This window comes from Merops nubicus, unplaced genomic scaffold, assembly GCF_000691845.1.
Source record: "Merops nubicus isolate BGI_N331 unplaced genomic scaffold, ASM69184v1 scaffold3198, whole genome shotgun sequence".
Taxonomy (NCBI): domain Eukaryota; kingdom Metazoa; phylum Chordata; class Aves; order Coraciiformes; family Meropidae; genus Merops; species Merops nubicus.
In genome coordinates, this window is record NW_008627545.1 from 1 (window position 1) to 20,796 (window position 20,796).

General features: G+C 45.4%; 1 protein-coding gene across 1 annotated transcript in view; it reads right to left on the reverse strand.

The window, feature by feature from the left end:
- Positions 1–7,797: 7,797 nt before the first annotated feature.
- The window catches only part of RCAN2 (regulator of calcineurin 2), a 36,470-nt gene continuing 23,471 nt past the window's right edge, over positions 7,798–20,796 (reverse strand). Inside the window, exons 2-4 of the mRNA XM_008946330.1 lie at positions 17,618–17,791; positions 15,278–15,449; positions 7,798–7,958 (exon numbers count right to left, since the gene is read on the reverse strand). Of these exons, the coding sequence (XP_008944578.1) occupies positions 7,798–7,958; positions 15,278–15,449; positions 17,618–17,791 (507 nt within the window). The remainder of the gene's footprint in view (positions 7,959–15,277; positions 15,450–17,617; positions 17,792–20,796) is intronic.

Here is a 20,796-nt window from a genome sequence, read left to right on the forward strand (position 1 = left end):
GTCTAAATCTCCCCTCTTCTGGTTTAAAAATGTCACCCCCTGTCCTGTCACAACAGGACCTGCTGAAAGATTGCCCCCATCTCTCTTATAGGCCCCCTGTAAGTTCTGGAGGGCTCCAGTGAGGCCTCTCCAGAGCCTTCTCCAGGCTGAACAACCCCAGCTGTCCCAGCCTGGCCTCACAGCAGAGGTGCTCCAGCCCTCTGATCAGTGGCCTCCTCTAGACATGCTTGAGCAGGTCCATGTCTTCCTCACACTGTGGCCCCAGAGCTGAACAGGGTACTCCAGGTGGGATCTCACCAGAGCAGAGCAGCAGAATCACTTCCCTTTTTCCCTTGTTGTGATGTTCAAGACCCACTGCCACGCTCTGCAGTGAAGAGGAGATCATCAGTTTTATCCCTCCTCATCTCACTAGAAACTGAACTGCTGAAGGGGACAGAAGTCCAGGATGTGTTCCCACCTTTACAACCTGAGAGTCTCTGTTACACAGAGGTCCAAAGCCCATGCCTTGTGTCTGTACACAAAGCTCACCCCACTATGTTGCCGTGTAGAAAACTATTATACTTCCACTGGTACACAGGAACGTGCTGCTTGTTAATCACTTCATAGCTGGCACTGCCTAACTTACACATCCTTCCAGTGCAAACAAGCATTACAATGCAAAGAGAACAACATTTTGGGGTTTGGGGTTGAGTTTGGAGGTTTTCCTCCTAAACCATACAGGATGAACCTGCTTTCTTGTTGACAGCGACCTATTGGAGGCTTCATGTCTCCAATGTAGTATGTTATTAGTAAGTAGGTAGAAAAGGGTTACATGTAACCCATGTACAGGCTGTAATCCAGGTAAGATTCTGTCTCCCCTCCTTTTTGTGTAAAGCTACAGCTTGGCTTCGTGAGCTTGGGGTCCCTGAGCCGGCCAGGCTCACACAGTAAGGGACCCGCTCAGACCAGGGGCAGTGGCAAAGTCTGGTCATTGTACCTAAATTTTTTAAGCACAGGTGATACCTTCCTCCTCCTCCTCCCCAGCTCCGAGAATTGTACCAGGGGACAAGGTTCTTTTAGTTATTTTCTTAATATCTTCCCCCCCCTTCATTACCATTGTTCTGTTAGAGATATGAGACAGACTAGTACAAAACTGGAGTACCTATTGCTGCTGTCACTGGCAGAAGCTGTGTGGCTGTGGCTTTGCACACAGGAAACTGAGCTAGAGCACACCTCTCAGCACAAAGAGTCCATTGTGTGCTACCTGACAGTGACCCACACCAGAAGCTCTGGAGAAAGAGGCTGGAAGAAAAAAGCCTCTTTAAAATTATGCGTGTTGAAATCTGTCGTTGGGTGCCTTCAAGAGGAACGTGCTGCCTCAGGCTGACAGTCACTCTCATCAGTATTCACAATTAACTGTTGGTTCAGCTTTAAATTTGGCCTCTTGTCGCTCCGATCCAGAGGTCTGGGAACTACAGCAGTGACCTGCACGCTTCTGCAGTGGCTCGAGTTGGTCACTAGAGGGTAGAGGTGGATATGGATTGAAGGTGCTGTTCTAAATAGCTGGAAATATACTTGCCTTGGATGTAAGAAATGGTTCAGCTGCTTAAAACTGTTATAAAACAAACCATGGACCAGGATTTTTCTAGTTCCACCAAAATGTTTAATACCATCGTAGATTTTCACTGAAGTACAGAGCTAATGTGAGTATTTGTACAAAATACGTGGTTAAAAATAGTATTGATTTATAATATATACAGATATGTCACATCTGTGTCAGAAATGCAGACGCTCGAATGAAAATGTGAGTCGTTTTTAGATCTACAACAACATAGATGAAACATTTCTGCAGCTACCACAGCAGGACAACTCCCCAAAGTGACACGTAAGGATCTGTCGGTCACTACAGATGGTGTTTCTCTCAGAAGTTTCTGAACAACAACTCTGCTCTAAAATGGATTCAAAATATTTACCTTCGTTAACCCAGGAGTCAAGAGAACACATCTGTGTGATACTAAAGTAGACACAATTTTCTTGTACTAGCTAAATGATCAGTTACAATAATTCCAAGGCTGATTTTCTGCTGCATAACAGAGAAATTTAATCCTTCTTGCTGGAAACTCTTACTCAGGGGAGTGAGGAAGCCCCTGACTCAGGGAAAGCAAATGGGTCCTTCTTAATACAGCTCTCAATTCCATGGACTTATGTCCTGAAGCCTGTCTTACAGTTCTGAGTATCTCCATTTTTCATTGGCCTGGAGGCTGCTCACACTTCACAGCCTGCCCAGCCCTCCTCCAGCAGAGTCCCACTAACCAATGCACCCAGTCCAGGCTTTGCTGCTGCTGCATCAGCACACGGCCCACATGGAGGGGACCCAGGATGACTCTGCTGTGGCTCCAGAGTCTCTGTGTAACAACTGGGCCAACTGACGAACGGGGAGAGACAAATTAAGGCTATTTTTTAATGCTTTCTGAGAATCTCTGTAGTGGAGGTGCTGAGGGTTCCTCCCCTTCCATCGGGAGTGCTGCTGCTGTTCTGCCTCTCACAGTACAAGCTTCCCCCCCTCCAGGCCAAGCCAAATGCACTGGATGCTTCAATAGACGTGTGGGAAAGAGCTTTTACAACATTCCTCCCTTGTAACTTTACTCCTGAATGCCACAGACTACATGTATTTTTTTCAAAAAAAAGAGTACAGATCACATTAGAAAAAACATCTTTGAAGAGGAGCCTGGAATATTTGAAAGCTGCTGTACTCCCCTCAGAAGACATGCTAGAACAGGACAAGCAGAGTGTGGTTAGAGATACATTTTGTTTGCTAGCATAACTAGTTACCCAAGAGCATTGCCTGAGGATGAGTATAAATAGGGGTGGGTCTGAGATTTAATCCCTACCCGGTTCTGCTTTCTGGTAAAACAGAACTAAAGGTGGTTTCTCAGGCAGAGGGGAATCAAAGAAATACAAAGGTCTTAAATCCATACTAGCATGTCTGAGAAGATTCTCTGTCCAGCGCCACGCAAGGCAGCATGTAGGTAATGCAACGTTTCACTTGGGGCAGAGGAAGAACCTCAAGAGCTCATTTGCTGCTCAGCAGTGGAGGATCAATCAGGCCCCCTGTGGTGCATTTGACCTCATAAGATGACTACCACTACTCTTCTAAAACACAGAGGGTAAGGCCTGCCTTTTCAACAGGAACCAGGGAGCTCAGAGCTTACATTTCCAACGAGACTTCTTCAGTGGAGCTAATTTTCAGAATCATGAACCATCATCCTTTGAGAAGCGAAGTCTTTTATGCCAGGCACCCAGAAAAAAAAGAAAGAAATTTTAAAAAAAATCATTTTTCCAAATAAGTGATCAAATACAAGAATTTCACAAGACAATCAGCAAACTCATCTCCTGGTTTCCAATCCTTTGCAAGATCCAGAACAAACTGACACAAAAAAACTACAAGCAAATTGTTTCCGTTTTTGTAATAATTAATGTTGATAGAACTTTTCCCCTGGCCTGGACAGTAGCTGGATGCCATGCTCTTTATACAAGTACTTGGTGTATTCACCCAGCATGACAAAAGCACAGCAAGAACCCCATCAGCTGTGAGGGATGTGCTTTTGCTCACCAGGGATTGTGCTGTAGTGCTGTTTTTGGGCACACTTAGCCAATTCCACAGCAAACCAGGGCGAGTTTGTGTGACTCTGTGAATCTGCAGTGGTTTAAAATGGAACACAGCATAGCCTGATGGTAAGAGGACTATTTTCCCCCCAGTTTCTACTGAAACAGAGTTAGGCCCATGTCACACACTTGAGCATTTTCAGTTCTACCAGTTAAGAGAGCAGTGGCATGTACCACACTAGTCAGTTTATTAATACAGTTTAAACATTTAAATGTATAGCTTAACTCTTTAAACGCTGCTTTCCAAAACCCCAACGCAACCAGAACACAAAAATGTCATTTGCCATATTTATTTTTTAGACTAGGCTCTGGATTATACAAGTGTAAAAGTGATTAATTAGCCAAGAGCTTTTTAATACTCCTATAAAATCTGACTAGACAGAGTATCTCAAAGTCTGTAGAAGGTAACGGAGACGCTAAGGGGATCCGCGACAGCGCTCAGACGTACCGCTCTGATCAAGCCTTGCCAGAGGTTCAGTCTGCTGCCCTGTACAAAGAACAGGCTTTCTGCAGAAAGCTTTTTCCCTATTACTGACAGGAGGGAGGGCAAAAAAGACCAAAATGAAACCCACCCACCCCTCCCCATAAATCTAGGATCAATTTATTAAACAATTTATCCATGGGGCGCATTTTTGTAATATAAAGCACTTTATCTTGCTGTGGTCAAGGAAGGGACATTCATGCCACGTTTTCTTGCTGAAAACCAAGTGTACTTATGTGTGTGTGTGTGTGTATGTGTGTTAGGAAGGGGGGGGTTTGTACGACCTTGCCTTCATTACAAATACCAAGGCCACACAGAGTCTTTGTTCCAAAAGAGCAGATTCCAAAATACCCTTTCTCTGTATGTTGCAAATGTTTCCACGCTTTTAATTAGGAAGTCATTAAAATTTTGATTTCATATCTGAAGAGGTCAGAGAGGACAAACAGGCAGCGGGCAACAGAAACAGCAGCTGCACTCCCCCAGTTTCCTTCTTTAATTTCCAGGCAGCAGCAGGAGCAATGTCCACCCAACAGAGGGCCCCAGGGCACTGCTGCCAGCTGCTCCCACGGGCTCCTGCTCTGCAAAGGAAATTAAAAGGATGTCCTCGACCCCTGTGCCTCAAGCTGTAATGTAACACAGAGATTTCCTTCTTATGTCTAGTGCTGTGACAAGAGGACCTGCTCTAGCACTGCGAGCACCTGTGACAAGTGCACGTCAGAGGGCCTGAGCTCATTGGTGCTGCACAGAATTCCCACCAAAGGAAGAGGAGCTCTGCCTGTGAACTACTGAATTTAACAGGACAGCTGCTCTTCCAGGTGGTCAGTGGGTTTTGAAGGAAGCCTTTCTTCCATGCCAGGCCAGAGCCACCCTTTACCAGAATACCAGGTTGAGTCACAAGTGCTGCCACTTTTATGATGGGGACATTATTCCCTAACACCTGAAATGTGTTTCTGTGATGGCCCTTGTTTTGTGTAACAGTGACAGAAAAGCTCTGACCGTAGTTACAACAGGCTGCTTTGAGTTTTCAGGTCTGTAGCTGTGTTCCTGTCTCTGTGCTTTAACCAACGAGCCGTGTTCTGCTCCCTCCTGGGTACTGCATTATGGTTTTATAAAGAGAGTGGTCATTGAATGGGACCTGTTATCAAATCTGTCAGAAAATGCACTTTGAGGAAAGAATGTTTAAGACCCAATGCTTTTAATTTGCAGTAGAATTTTACATCGTGAGGCCAAAGTCTGTATAGTTCAGAACCAAGCGTCTCTAAAGTTTGAGTATATGGATACAAGGACTAGATTTGGCCTCCAACACTTTTGCATGTAAAAAACTCTATAGAGTATCAGCTTTGATTGGAGATGATATCTGATGGCTTGCATCAGCTGGGGATGTGGGCAGTAATTTCTGCCATACAGCATACATCAACAAAAAACCTTCTGCGTTTAAATCTGACTCTCCCTGTTTATTCTGGTCTGAAGCCCACGGACCTTTGTGTTCCGGATGTTCCCAGGAGTTACAGAGGTGTTCCTCCTGAAATATTGTAGCTGGCCTATGACGGTGTTTTCAACAGCAACATCAAGTTATAGTCCTAGAGTAGTGAGTGAGGGGTTATTTATTTAAACCAATCCTAAATGCACCACTGAAAAAATAAGTCAAGTGAAACCTCTGAGGAGTAACTTTAAGACACCTTCACACAGATATCATGAGGATACTAAAGCCCCATTTTTTTGTTCAGTCTCTGCTATATTTAATGTGCTGCTGTCAGTGTAACACACGCACGACGATGCCCATGATGCAGTAACAAGTATCACATTATAGATATATGCCAAGTAAAGCACTACATCTCAACAGGAGTACTGGGGGGGGTGGCCAGAGAATGAACTACATGAGAATGGCAAGTCCTCATCCTCAGCGTGTCCTCCCCATGCACATTGAGAACAGCATCTCCTGTCTTCTACAACGTGCTTTTCTTCCTGGAGGTGGCACAGAGCCAACACCCCAGCAAGGGGGACCTGGCTCTGCTGGAGCCCTCCCTCAGAGTCCAGATCAGTAGGTTTTATGACAAAAACCTTGATTACGGAACCTAAGCTGACTTGTCAGCACCTAGAATAAGCCTCCAAGATGTTTTTACTTATTTTAATCCGTAAAAAGGTTTTAAACCGTGGAATCTCACTGTGCCTCTTGATAGTCACTTTTGGGAGTACAGCTGCAGCTAATTCTCTTTCAAATCCCACCGTGTCTCACACATCTGCTCAGGTTTCTGCAGTAGCCAGTGCAGGGGGACTACTCGTGTGCATAAATTAAGCGCATGCTTAAATATATGCAAAATCTGAGCTCAAATGTCTAGAAAATGTGTTCTCAAAATGACAAGTACGCATCAAAAAAAAACCATCACGGAAGGTCTGTCAGACAGGGAACCCAGTATCTGTCTGCTGGCAGCCATGATGAAAACACAGGACAATTTTTGTAACCCAGTATACATTGCAAGTGAAAGAAACATGCAGGACAGAGTGAAAAAAGGGGATTCAATTGCATGCAGTCTAATTTCAAGTGTGTAATTATGGTCCTGTTTTCTTTGGCCTAAAAAAAGAGGAAAAAAAAACAACAAAAGAACACCAACTAACCTCTCCTCAGCTCCACAAACCCAAACTGCATACAGCTCAAAAAGGGCTTTAGAAAGCACAGGAAGTGGGGCAGGAAAAGGTATGAATGTTAGAGATGGATGAGCAATTACTAACAGTTTCAGGGCTATTGACACACCACCAGGAAAGCATTCAGCCTGTATTATTGCTGGGACTGCCAGCTGTGACAGAGCACAAAGAATCCCACCTTAAATGGGCAGTCAGCCAGCTCCTCCTCCTCCTCAAACTCGAGAGAAGTACCACTCATACCTTTATGGAAGCTAGAATGACAATCTCTGTTGATTTTCCAGCTCCCTTCTCTGGAGAGAAAGAAGGTCTGGGAAACACCAGACCCCCCCATGAAGCTGCTGCCTTTCCCCTCAGCCCAGAGAGCTTTCTCACATCCCTGCCACCATTAAGGGCCAGGGTACTCCACAGCTGTTGGTGGAAGAGGGTGTTTTTCTGCTGTTTCTAGAAGTACTGTGAAGATAGCATTCCTTCCAGAAAACTCCAGGGGAGTGAAAAGGCCACCAAGCTGCTAGTAGATTAAAACAAGAAACACACCCACAACAAACACACCCCCCTCAAAAAAAAAAAAAAAAAAAGGAGAACAAGGGAAGAGCCTATGGTCTGCTGGAGACCTGAGGAGGTCAGAGGAGCAGGCTGCTTGATGAAGGGCAGCAGCAAGTATTCTGGGAGTTTGGATATCAAACCTAATATCGGCCTAATTGCCCAGCCTGAAGGATTTATCTGGTAGTGGTGTCTCAACATGCAAATTACAGCTGGGTAAAAGTCCTCAGACTGAAACCCTCCCTTGTTTCTTCTGCCTTGTTCTGTCCTTTCCAGAAAAATTTGTTAATTGGTGTGTGATATGGTTACATATACAAAGATCTTTTTCCTAGCCCTTTTATTACATAGGCTTGATTACTGTGTGAAGGGATTTCAATGAGTGCAATGTCCTGGTACCCAAAAGGCAATGGCTGCCTTTCAACAAAACAAAGCAAAGAAAACCCAAGAGCTGTGCTGGAGGAGAGAAGTGCTGCTCCTGCCGGAGAGGCTCAGTTAGATACAGGAGGTGGCAGGCCAGGGCGTCGGGTCTGAATGATTTTTGGCTTTGGAGAATTCTTTGGGTCCTCGTCGTCTTCCATGTCGCTGTCGCAGACGTGCACTACCACGCTGGGAGTGGACTCTGTCCCGGCGTGCAGCTCGTACTTCTCTCCTGGAAGCAGAGAGAAACAATCAGCAGACTGAGGAGCAGCACAGCCCACGGCCCTCTGGGACTGCAGAGCACTCCTGCACCTGGGCAGAGCAGATGCTGACAGCATGGCAGGGGTTGGGAGGGACCTCTGGAGATCCCCTCGTCCAACCCCCTGCCAAAGCAGGGTCACCCAGAGCAGGCTGCACAACAGATCCTGGGGATCCTGCCCCTGGGGGACAGTGACCATTGCTCTGTAAGACATAATAAAATACCCTGCTGCCTATAATGGCATCTTACTCCAGTATTAGTGGCCAACAGCACTGAAAAAAAACACAGTACAAGGAGGAGAGAGAACACAGAAGTTCATGGTAAAGAAGAAGGACTGCAATCCAACCTATCAAATATTTGATCTGAAGCAGTGTCACACCTCTTGGGGTGGGGTTGGTCTTTGTTGTTGTGGTGGTTTTCTTTCAGTCAAGCATGGCTCTCACTCTCATTTCAGCCTATTACGTTCTACAACTTGTTGCCTCAAGATAGACATCAACACTTGGTCCAATTGCTCCAGAAATAAAAAAAACCCAAGGGATTTCAAGATTCAAAGCTCTTCAGCTGGGGCTGTAAGGGAATTCTGTCTCTACAGGCAAGATCACGGAGTGTAGTCTATAAATGCTCCTTAGCAGGCTCAACACTCCAACAGCACGTTAGATTTTCAAACTAGGTACCTTCCTTGCTTAAGTCTCCAGCAGCACTCCTGCAAGCAGGACAAGTAATGGCTTAGGTGGTTACCTGCAGGACTCTGCAAACAATGGAAAATCAGGACCAGCTGTGGGACTCTTGAGCCCTGCATGACCTGCTGGCACTACGCCTGTTTCGGAATGCTGCCCGATATTGAGCCTGTCAGTAGCTACTGGTTATCACCTGCAGCTCCTCAGGCCTGCTCCGCAGGCAGAACCCAGCAGCACGAGGAGCTGGACGGGCAAAGCCCCACCTCAAAGCACCTCCGGTTTGGCTCCTGCATCTCATTGGGATTTGTATTTATTAGCGGCTTTGTGGCAGAGTAATTCACGTGAGGAAGGGCTGCGGGTTTGGTCCCATGTTAGCACACACAGGTCTGGGACTCTGCTCACGTGGTATTAGTGCTGACAAAGTCTCAGTCCAAACAAGACTGCGTGGCTACCGACCAGAGGACATGCTGCATTTTTACCTAAAAATGGGAGGCATCTAGTGAATAATAGCTATAAGTCAGGCATCTTGCTGTGAGAAATGTTTTACTGCTGCGATACCATTAATGTTGACATTTAACTGCTCTATTTTTGGCAACCTTTCCTCTGAATCCAAACTGAGCAAAGCATTGCGGGTCTTGCTGGTAGGCTAAAATATAAAAAGAGAAACGTCTCGCTTGTGCTGCACTGAGAAATTATATGGTTGTTCCCTGCCTATTTCCCCTGAGGGTTTCAGCTAATTTCTCAGCTACGGGCTGACGTCAGTGCTGCCAGCCAGCTCTGGAGGCCACGTTTGGCCACTGTCACCCCAGGCAGCCCGTCGGTGCCACGCACACCAGCCGGGCCCCGTCCTCGTGCGCCAGAGCCACCATGCAAACCAGATCCACCACCCTCACCCAGGGGAATGACCCCAGCTCAGACACCACATCCTTTACTGCACAGAGCCCTCCCAGGAGGACTCTTTCTGCTGAAAAACAGCAGTGGGAGGAAGTGCAGACACAAGGAGGAACATCCCAAGCCTTTGGCACACATAGCTGCCGTGGCAGCTGATGTCGCGTTGTGGATCAGAGTGTGAGGCACTCGGGAATCTGGGGTTTGGGGCACCCCCTCACTTCTGAGCACAAAGGAGCTGCAGGCTCAGGCCTGCACTCATGATCATTCCTGCCTGCAGAACACCCTTTCGTGGCTGAGCTGGGAACAGGACAGTAACTACAGGACTTTGATACAGCTGTATCTTGTCCCTAAATGTAACCCAACACGGACCTAAATCCACAGCAGCATGTGGGAGAAGCAGGACAAGCAGGGAGGGGCTGGGCAATGCAGGACAAACCCTTGAAAGATGCTAACTACAGAAGCTGGTCAGTCCTAACTGCACGAACTTCACTTCTGTAGTTACTGTCACTCCAGGGCTTGTCCTGTGCTCTCATGGAGCCCTCTCTGATGCTGCCTCCTTCCCGTTCTCAGGTCCTGCATTGCCCAATTGCTTCTCCCAGTTGCCTGGAGAACGTTTACAGGCTAAGCCAAAGGATTCCTCAGGGGAGGTGTCTTTCTCATCCAGTTGTCATTGGGCTATCTCTATCCCTTAATAACTTGTTTAAATATTCACGTAAGCTAGCAATGGAAACTCATAAATTTACTTAGAAAAATATCAGAAAATCTATCAAATATGCTTGAACATCTGAACTCTGCCTGCAGGACTTAATGCAGAGAAGAATTAAGCTGTGGCACCTCCACCATACAGATCTGTCTGAAAATGTTCCTAACAAACCCCTGAAAATAGTAGCAATGTTCCTCTATTAATTTACTTCACAGAGATTAAAAAAAATAAATAGGAATTTGAGGTCTCACCATTCACCAACAGTCCTTGCTGCTTTTATGTCACTTGGCACTACCTTTTGTGACCACATTAACCACAAGCAAGCCCACACAGCCTCAGGTGATGCAAGAAAGCTGACCAGAAGAACAGCACAAAAGCAAGTTGCATTATTTCAGAGTTGAAAGTAATGGCATGTGATTTTCTGTCCCTCTGGAAATCGGTAGGATGACCTTTCACTGAAGGTGCATCTCTTGTCTAAGGAGGCACTTTTGTCCAGCAGAGAGCATGTGCACATACTTAATTAATAATGAAGAAATGGTAATGATAGGGTGCAGCTATCCTATCCTGGATTCTGGCTCGTGATCAAAGGTTAATGGGTTCAGAGCTGTCCAGTCCATGTCAGATGCATCATTAGCATCACAAAAATACCTTCCACCTGCAGTCCCTTCACCTGAGTGGTTACAAACAACACGGTGGGGGTAGCGGGCGGGTGGGTGGCTGTGCTGGAGGAGATCTCAGCCATCCCACACAACCCCCCACTGCATGGCTCTGCTGGACACAGAAGGGGGGGCTGCTCTCTGGGAGTCCATTACTGATGCTCAGGAGAAGGGTCCCCTCCTCTCCTGCCCAGCAGAAGGTGGCAGAGGGAAAGCTTCCTACACCCAGCAGCTCCCCTGAACCCGCTGCCTGCTGAGGGGAGGGAAGGGCAGAAGCAGCCACAGAGCAGAGGGAGTGGAAGGACAGAGAGGGAAAATTTTATCTGTCATCCACCTGCCTGCACCTCCACTCTGCAAGTCACATGAAGCATTTAATATCCCTTTGAAGGGATGAGAACAAGCATACCAGTCTGAAAACACCTGCGCGTGGAAAACTTGCCATGTGAGACATCACTCTTTGGAATCTCTGTGTGCAGCACTTACTGGGCAGGGTCCTGCTCTTCTCCACTCAAGGGTGAGCCCAATGCAGGGCAGAGCAGGGGCAAGAGCTACACATCCTCCTCAAGAAGCCCAGCTACAGCACGGCAGCAACAGCTACATCTTAATTGCTCAGAGACCAAAATGAAACCCTGACCCAAGCCCTCCTCTGACCACTGACCATCTGCAGACCCAGCAGCCAAGCAGCACTGACTGCTGCAGGGTCTCCTTTGTGCTCCAAGAGCGTGGACAACATGGACCATCCTGTGTAACACCTCAGAATGGTGCTTTCATAGTGTGAAAAATGTATTTCACATGACCTAGACAGTGGCTTGAGGGCATCAAGGAGGTGCAAAGCCTGCTGGAATGATGACAAAACACTAGGAAATGTGGAGAAAACTGAAACTGGTACAAAAGTGTCTGCATGGGCTACTGGAGATGGTGCCCAGCCTGCAGCAGTTTTCAGATAGTGCCTGAAATTGTGGATGCAAATGCTATCTGATAGAGGGCAAAATCACACTGGGGAGCACATGAACAGCTGAGTGCTCAGGACTCTGGCTCATACTGCCTGTTATTGTACAGTGCAGATCTCATCAGTGGAGCCACAACCCGTAAGCCCAAGCCGTGGGAGGAAGGCAATTTGTCTGGGCAACCACTGTGTGGGCAGCAGGCAGGAGCTGGGATTGGCAAAGGGAGGCCAGGGTGGCACCTGGGATCCCAGGGAAAGGCACTTGGAAGAGTGCAGACTGGGAAAGTGAGGGAGGACAGGGCAGCCTGTGGAGAAGAGATTGGGGTAACAGGTTTGAAAGAGGCAGTGGGGGAAGAATGGGAGAAATATGCAGGTTGGGGGGTAGATATGGAGGGGGTAGGACTCCTTTCCAGAAGATAAGGACTTACTCTAGTGCCAGGAAGATGGTGATGGTTTGTAAACTGCTGCACTAGCCAATGGCAGAGCAAACAGAGCTGCCTTTCCTTTGAGAGGAGCACCTCTGCTTTATGTGCATAGCCCAGATCTGGGGGTTCCCCTCTCCCCCTTATGAAACATATCTAAAATTATTTCCTATGTTCCTCCATGGGATGGAACTCAGACCTTATAAAATGTTACAGAAAAGACTTGAAGGCCTAGACTAGACCTCAGTGGGGTAGGTTGCAAGCATTCCTGTAGGAAAGAGCTAGGTCCAAGTCAGGCCAGGCAGAGACACTACCTGGGCCTGATAAGCAAACAGCCAAACTACCACCCTAGTTCAGCACAACACCTTTGTGTCTCCATTGGTGTTTTAAACTACTGGCAGCTCTCTTGACAGTGGAAGTGTGTTTTTCGTCAAAAAGATTAACAATCACTCTCTTTTATTGGCAGTGTACTGAAAGAATTCTAGGCTGGTGCTCAGAACCAGGCACAGCCACAGTTGCTGGCTCTGACTGGTCTACAGCATTCTGTTCACACCTCATTTAAAGCTCGTTTCCAGCATCTGCAGAAAGTGAGAATATACAGCACTCAACCAGAAACTTAATTAAACGTGCCATGGTCTTCTCTAAGATGTAAATGTGCCCATACTGATTTCAGTGTAATGTCAAAGGACAAAAAGCTGCTTCCTTTTGTGCACAGCAAAAAGGAATCTTTCCCTGCGACCTCTGAGATGCCAGACGGTCATTGCTGCAGCCACAGGACTGCAAAAACCCAAAAATACCTGTGCCAGAGCTGAGCCTGGGGAAAGACAACACACAGCAAATCGATCAACCACCTTCCAGCCTGTTTGTTGTACCTGGGAGCCAACCTCACAGCCGCTGTGCCTGGGCACAGTTTTAGTCTCATTTTGTGGCTATGGTGATCGTGCAGCGAGCTGTGGAAGGTGTGACCTGCACTCAGGGAAAGGGAAGGTACCACGGGGCTCTGTCCAAGGGCTGAAGCTTATCTTTGCAGTGAAGTAGATGAGTAAAACCCACCTTGTACTGAGGACATACAAAAAAACATTCACTATTCACATGCTCAGATGAGTATTCCTGGTTCTCAGATATTAGTCTTACCAAATCAGTGTATTTAATACAGCAAAGATTCCTTACAAGTCAAAGACACTGAATTCAGGCTCTAACATTCAGAGCTCTGCAAACTGTGCCACTGAGTTTTTTTGATAGCTGCTAAGTCATAGTTACATTTTTTGTGTTTGTGAATAGAAAAGAAAAAAAAAACAACTAGGCTGAGGCTACCAGTGCCATTTGATGTCCAGCAGCCTGCTTTACTGGTGTGATATCGAGAAATGAGCTTTGGTGGGATCTGTTTTTCAATGGAATTCTAAACATAGTAAATGCACAACTGAGAACTGCAACACTATTTTAAAACCACCACTGCAGTTAACTAAAATTGATCTCTCTAGCAAGTGCTAAAAATAGAACCAAGAGAGCACACAATGACTTTTCCTATTGCTCCCTGCAGGCTCCTTAGCGACGGGCGAGTGTGACCTTCACGCAGAGCTGTCCCAGAGCGTGGGGCAATGAGTGATATTTCACATTCCACTGCTCCAGAACAGGAATTGATTTATTACCCAGCTAGCTAGGGAATTCGTTTACATGTTTCCATTTATAACACTGCTGCATCAAAGGGAAAAAAAAAGAGTTTGGGTTTTTTTGTTTTTTTTTCTTTCTTTTATTCAGCAGTTTAGAAGCGAAGCATCAATTCTGGAAGTAATAATATGCAATCTAGTACAAAGTGTTACACCTGACAGCCCTTTTCTGTGGGCTTTCCTACTGGAGGGGAGTAAACCACAGGAATCTCTGATGTTCTCCTGATATATATTATCCCCCTGTGAGAGATTCCATATGAAAAAGATACGAGATGATCCTGCAAACCTTGTGAATCATGAAACATCTCTCCCTGCACCCCACACACATCAGCTCTGGGTTACTCTGGTGCAGTTACACAAAAGCTCCAGTGACAAGATGTCTGCAATTGGAAGTTGGTCTCAAAACAACAAAGCGGCTGGGGAGAAAAGAATTCTCTCATCCTACAGGAATTTTGAAAATAACTCTGATAAATTTTCATGAGCTCACCCCACTGATCGTTATTAGATTGGATCTGAAGTGCTGTATTTCAATACTAAAATAATTTAACAAGCTATTTTTTCTTACAGTTTACAAATGTAAACAATTTCTAAATGGTACTGCTTAGAACTGAAACTGGAACATTTTCTGTTTTGAAAATTTTCAGAGGATGCTTGAACAGCTTTGAAAGAAAAACTATTTCTAAAAATGACTTAATTAAATCAAAAGTAATACTCTCTATGAAAATTTTTGGTTCATTACCTGAAGAAGGAAAGACAGAAGAATGTCTCTCTGCATTATCCATTGACAGCTACCCTGTTTTGATAGAGGCTACAACTTATCCCATTTCTTCTGTATACAGTTTTCAACAGAAAATGGTCAGTCCCAACAGAGCAATCCTGCCAGGACTGGGCAACAGTGACAAACTTGTTAATGTGAGAGTCTCTCCACTCTGGTGGAGACACAGAGAAGCCCAAACATTTGGTGGTTTCCTGCATCTCAGAAAGCAGTACTGAGCAGATGTGATTTACAGCAAAAATTCTTCAAGTTCATGGACAAGCATTTGTCCAGTCTCCACATAAATCATCAAACCCAGGCCAAATAAATTGTGTAAACAAGCTTTGACCTGCTCTTCAAGCAGCACTTGTGAGCTGCAGATAAGATATAATTCTGTATGTAGATGGAGTAAAATTCATTCTTAAGCAAGGAACCAGCTGACTTGCATTGACTGAAACCCAGAGCTTCAATGCAACTCACAGGCTTTACCCCAACTGCCTCCGCAGTTACTTTTCTACACTGCTATTTCTCACCTGCTTTTTCTGACACATTTTCACACACAGAGCACAAGCTTACCTGGTCCTAGCTTAGAGACTGCATAAAGGAGGTCGTAGTTGATGACAGGTGTTGCATCATCTATTGGTTGCCACCCTACAGGTGGGGAGGCTGGAGGCGAGATGAGAAACTGTTTTGCAGGCTGTGGTGGTGCCAAATGAAGCTTGTCTCCATCTGTCTCAGACGTCTGAATCTTTAAAGCAGAACAAATACGTTGTTTAGTATAGGATGGGTAAATGGAATGATTACCCAAATCATACACCTCTCCCAAATGCCACCCAGGCAGGGTTTCAGTGTCAGTCTCACAGAGAAGGCCTGTAGATGAATTTCATCTCAACCTCACAGATGGTTCCTCTACAGTAAATACACTGTGGGGAGCTGTTATATGAGCACAGCTACAATGTTTGTGCCTACTGTATATGTTCTATGAGGATACATGCAAAAATTTGGTATCCACAGCTGCTAGTTCAGACAATTTTGAGGCTGAAAATATATTATTGTGGTCTAGTGGCCTAAATTCCTAAATAAAAACAGACATCAGACAAGAAACCAGTAGCTAATGCACCAAGGCCTTATCAGTAACTTCAGAAAGGTTTCTGAAGATTTGATGTCTTTAGCTGAAGCGACAAAGGAATCTGTCATGTTCTGTAGTCATTGGCAACTAATTGTTCTCATTTTATTTCCATCTTAAATTATCGAGTTTAATTCCTGCTTTTTTTCTGGTGTATTAAAGAAGTCTCAGTGTAAATGAGTTACACTACAGCCATACCTGAGCAAGTTTACAACCAGCTCGGGCCCAGAAGCAATAAACTGCATCTGGATGACAGCAAGCTCGAGACAGCAGGACTGGGCACAGAGCCAGTTTGGGTCCCTGGGCTCCATGTTCCCCACTACTGGTAGTTCTGGCAGTGCCTGGCTCAGGCCCATATAAACATCCACTTCTCCAGACACTGTGCTGCCTCCACATCTTCGTTCCCTGGACACAACTAATAAACTCTTTTAAGCATGTACTGGAGAGCATAGTGCAGATACCTAAAAGGCTTTGCAGGAAATCAGCTTAGCTATGGAGACTAATCACTGTCATGGACATTCTTCTTTTTCTTGTGTTAGCCCAAGCTTCCTATTAACCTCTGGATTGTGCTGTTGGAGTGAAATAGTTTTCAGATCTGCTCACTAGAAGGTTTTGAAACCATTCAGAAAAAAAAAATCACTGGTAGATCTAGGGGATGCAAGCATATAAAATGGGGTTGAGAGGGATTATCAACACCTACATCCAGCTGCAAGGTCTCATGAATGCTCCATCACTGGATGAGTTCTTGTGGGGCTTTGCACAGCCTGGTCTAGTGAGAGGTGTCCCTGACCACTGCAGGGGGGTTGGAAACATGATCTTTGAGGTCCCTTCCAAGCCAAACCATTCTATGATCTCCTGAATTCATCTAACCAGTTAGGCACATTGTCTTTTTTTCACAACTGTAGCTTTCTGTATTCCTAAGGTCCTGTTTCTGTCTAGGCTCCAAACATCTCCTATTCTGACCAGGCTGCAGAGGCTCAAAATTTAACTGCCTCTTAGGTCTGACTGATATCTTCACCTGTCCTTAGCCTAAGGCCCCTGAAGGGCCAGTCTGACAGCTCAAAACACTTAAATTGCTTATAAGCAGCAGTGAGTACCCTATAAGCCACAGCAGCCACAGCCACTCATTAAAATACATCCAGAAGAGGCAGGGGTTGGGTTCTCAGCCTCCCTCACCTTTCTGTAGCCTGGTTTGGGTCTGATACTCACCCAGTCTGAGGGACACCTGACTTCACTCACCCTTGGCCAAGAGGAATTAAAACCCCCACCTGACACTTCCAACAGATGGATATAATCCCTTATGCCCTCAGGCTGGGGTACTCATCTCCTCCTATCTTCTCCCTTTCACTTGAACTTCCCCAATTCCTTTTAGAAAATTCACACCTGTATTCAGCAAGAAAAAAAAAAAGGTGGCAGGAGGAAGCCTGACTGTGGCTCGGGGTTGTGATCAAATAAGTAATTCAGTCCTCATTTTTTAATGAACTTATGATACTTCAGCATTACTGGGCATTTTATGATTAGTTTAGAGAGTTACCCACAGAAAACACCCAATGCTGTGAATCAGTTCTAAGCGATGTAACTTCTGTGTGTTGAATAAGCAACTTGGGTCCTAAGTGCTTTAAATTTCCTGCAGACCCACTGTGCAGGTACAGCTCAGGCAACGTAAGGATGTCTGAATAATCTTTTAGCAGAGAGCTCTGGCACAGGGGAAACCTTTAGTACTTTTATTCAGCACTACTGTGCAGTATTTCTGTACTACTACTGCATTAGCACAGAACAGATTTCATTACCTGTGCAAAGTACAACTTCAACTTCTTCCCTCTGAACTGTGTTTCATGCAGCTCTATTCTGGCACGAGCAGCTGACTTGGGACTACTAAAATTTATCCGCACGCGCCTGAAGCTTTTAAACAGCTGGAATGTCACACAGTCATCGTAGGCACGGAACAAGCCTTCAAACTTTTCCTGCAAATGAAAAAGAAATAATGCTGAAGATTTATTTTGTGCTTTGTCACATCAGTCTGTGTCAAAGGACAATCTGAAACTTGATGACAACAGTTTAAGCAGGAGGTTTCAGCCTGTGGCCCCTGGGCGTGGGTGTCCCTAGAGCAGCAGCGGACTGAAGTGCTGAACTCAGCCAAACAGGGAGGACAGAGTGTTCAAGGAGAGAACCCAGCAGCAACTGCACTTCTCGTAAAAGCAGAGCGAAACTGTGACAGTGGCTTAGGAAAAGAAGCTGAAAGGGACATATGACTGAAAATACCAGACAACTGTGGCCTCATCTGTACAAAAGCAAACATTGTGCTGAACTACAATGGAGTCAGCAGACAAAGGCAGGCCCACTGGAACTGAGGGTGACGTTCACACCAGCACTGTGGGGTCACTATGTGCCATGTCCTGCTTTTCTGGACGTTTTGTTAAATACTTAGTGCAGATATACATTCACTCCCTGAGAGTCCCTGTAGCAGCAGGGAGAAAATGAAAACAATGAACTGAAAACAATGAGCTGTCCCAAAGACAAATTTCAGACTTAAAAATGACACTGTGGAACTGTAGAACTCCATCTTCAAAAGTACATGACACAAACATGGGTATTTTAAAAACCAACAGAAATCCAAGGTACACAAGCAGCCTTGGAGGATCAGCCTCTCTCTTCAAGTTCTCTGCTAACTATGTGCACACAGAGGGCTAGTTCCACATCTTCACCCAAAGTCCTTAACTGGATTCTGACAGACTTGCAGAGGTCTTCTCATTGACACAAGCAGAGATTCATCAAATGCTAAGACTGAAGGGGAGCAGTTACCATTTTGTCTGGCCTCTGTGTTTACTCAGACTTTACTCAGCCGTCCAGTGAGTCCCACCTAAAGTCCCAGTGCTTTAATTACTGCGACCAAGTCTTGAAGTCTTAGAAGATGGACAATCAGCCAGAGCAAAGCCTCTTCTTTTAAGAGTTCTTTATCTTAAAAGAGCCCAGTGTTTGAGACGATTTGCCACCCTACATCATACACTGAAGGCTATTACATCAGGTGTTTGCATAATTACAATAACTTGATGTTTTCCTTGATATATCTGCAAGTAAGCACGTTCTTACATGTTTTAAAATAGAACTTCTTCACTTCTCATCCAGGAAAACAATTTCTTATCCCTTAGAGTGGCTAACTGGTAGAGGCTGCAGCAGATGAAATAGAAAATGCAATTTATGTAATCTCATCAATACTTCAGTTCTCATCTGTTGATCTTACAAGCAAGACAAAGGCTCCAGAACTACTCAGACAGACGTATCCTGGAGCACAGTGAAGCTGCACGAGGGACCAGTGACAGCACTGTGGGAGCACCACCATCAGCACGATGTTAAAGAGTTAACTAGGAAAAGAGCCCAGTGTTGTGGCAAGGCGCAGGAAACACTAACACCCATGTACCAGACCTCCTTTCATCTACTGCCAGCTCTGTGGTCTTCTTCCCCATAACTGATCTTCCATCTCTGGCACCCTTCCAAAGGAACCTCCCTGTGGTCTATAAAGCTTTCATGACTTTCGTTTCATTTCACCTGACCTCACTCACCTCCTCCTCTCACCACGGGAGATACTCTGGAGGAGGGAAATTAAAAAAAAGAGGAGAGGAGACTGCTCAGGGGTTTGGTTGAGGGGGAGTAAAGGCACACAGGACTCCCACAGACAGCAAGGAGTTGAAGTTTGTACAAGCAGGTCTAGTCATACCACCTAACATCCAAACTATCAACATTTCACACCTGAGTTGTTTTTTAACTGCTTTGCTCACAATTTTGCAAAATTCCATTTTCCTGAGCAGATGTCTCTATCCAGCAACATTTGTGGAAAGGTCAGCCAACAGCAGCAGCCACCTTGGTCCTGGGCCACTACAGCCAGCAACAATTTTGGTGCTACAACCTTTGCAATGACCAGGGAAGGGGACTGGGGAAGGGGAGAGAGAGGGGGGACCAGCACATGTGTGAAGCAGGATTTACACAGCATTCAGAAACGGGTACTATAAGCTAAAAGTAAGCAGCAAGGTGAACATTTCCCAGACCCTGTGGTAGCTCTCAATTTCCCTACGAGTCAACAATTAAATCATTCAACATATTAAAAACAATATATCACCAACAATAGAAGAAATCATTCATGGACCTTTGTGGGCACTGGACTATTCATTAGGAAACAGATTCAGCCTGTGTGGACACGGCAGTATTTTCTTGTGCCCTCTTTGTTCACAGCATATATGACAACCCAGAACCCAAATCTTGGTTAGGGACACAATGTAAAGAAGGGAAGGTGAGATTTCAAATGTGGGTCCAAGAGCAGTGAGCACAAGGAATGTTCTGGGCTCACTTCTGGACAGTACTGAGACATGTTCTCATTAGGCACCGAAAGACAGATGGGAGTAACTCTAAATAAAGCTGATTAAGTCCTGGACACCAAATGTAATACTGGGAGAGCATTAAAGTGCTATAGACTTTATTCTGCTTACTTTTCAATTGGATACTGGTGCAGCTTTAGAGATCCAGCTTTGATTAACACTCCTAAAAACGCTGTGGGGAGGAGGGAAATCAAGGCTTCCATCTGAGGGCTCTGTCAGCTCAGGGCACTCTGTCCACATCTACTGCACCAGCCAAAACTGCAGCTCTCATGAAAAAGATTCACACATCTGAATTTTTCTACGTTTTCAGCTGATAATAGTAATGACCTCAGCAGAGGTCATTAATCATCAACTGCAGTTAATGGCCCTCAGCTGCATCTTGAGCCATCCCAACTCCTCCCAGCTTGATATTAATTCCCTGGAAATGCCTTATGCCTTAATTGCTATTGCTTGTGACTTCTAATATCTGCTGAATGTACTTATCTGGATAAAAGTCTTTCAGAGTCATTCCAATCTATAAGAAAATGTACCATATACATTTTAAAGACCTAAGCAAATTCTCTCCCTTTCAAGTTTTGTGGCTAAATTATTCAAGACTC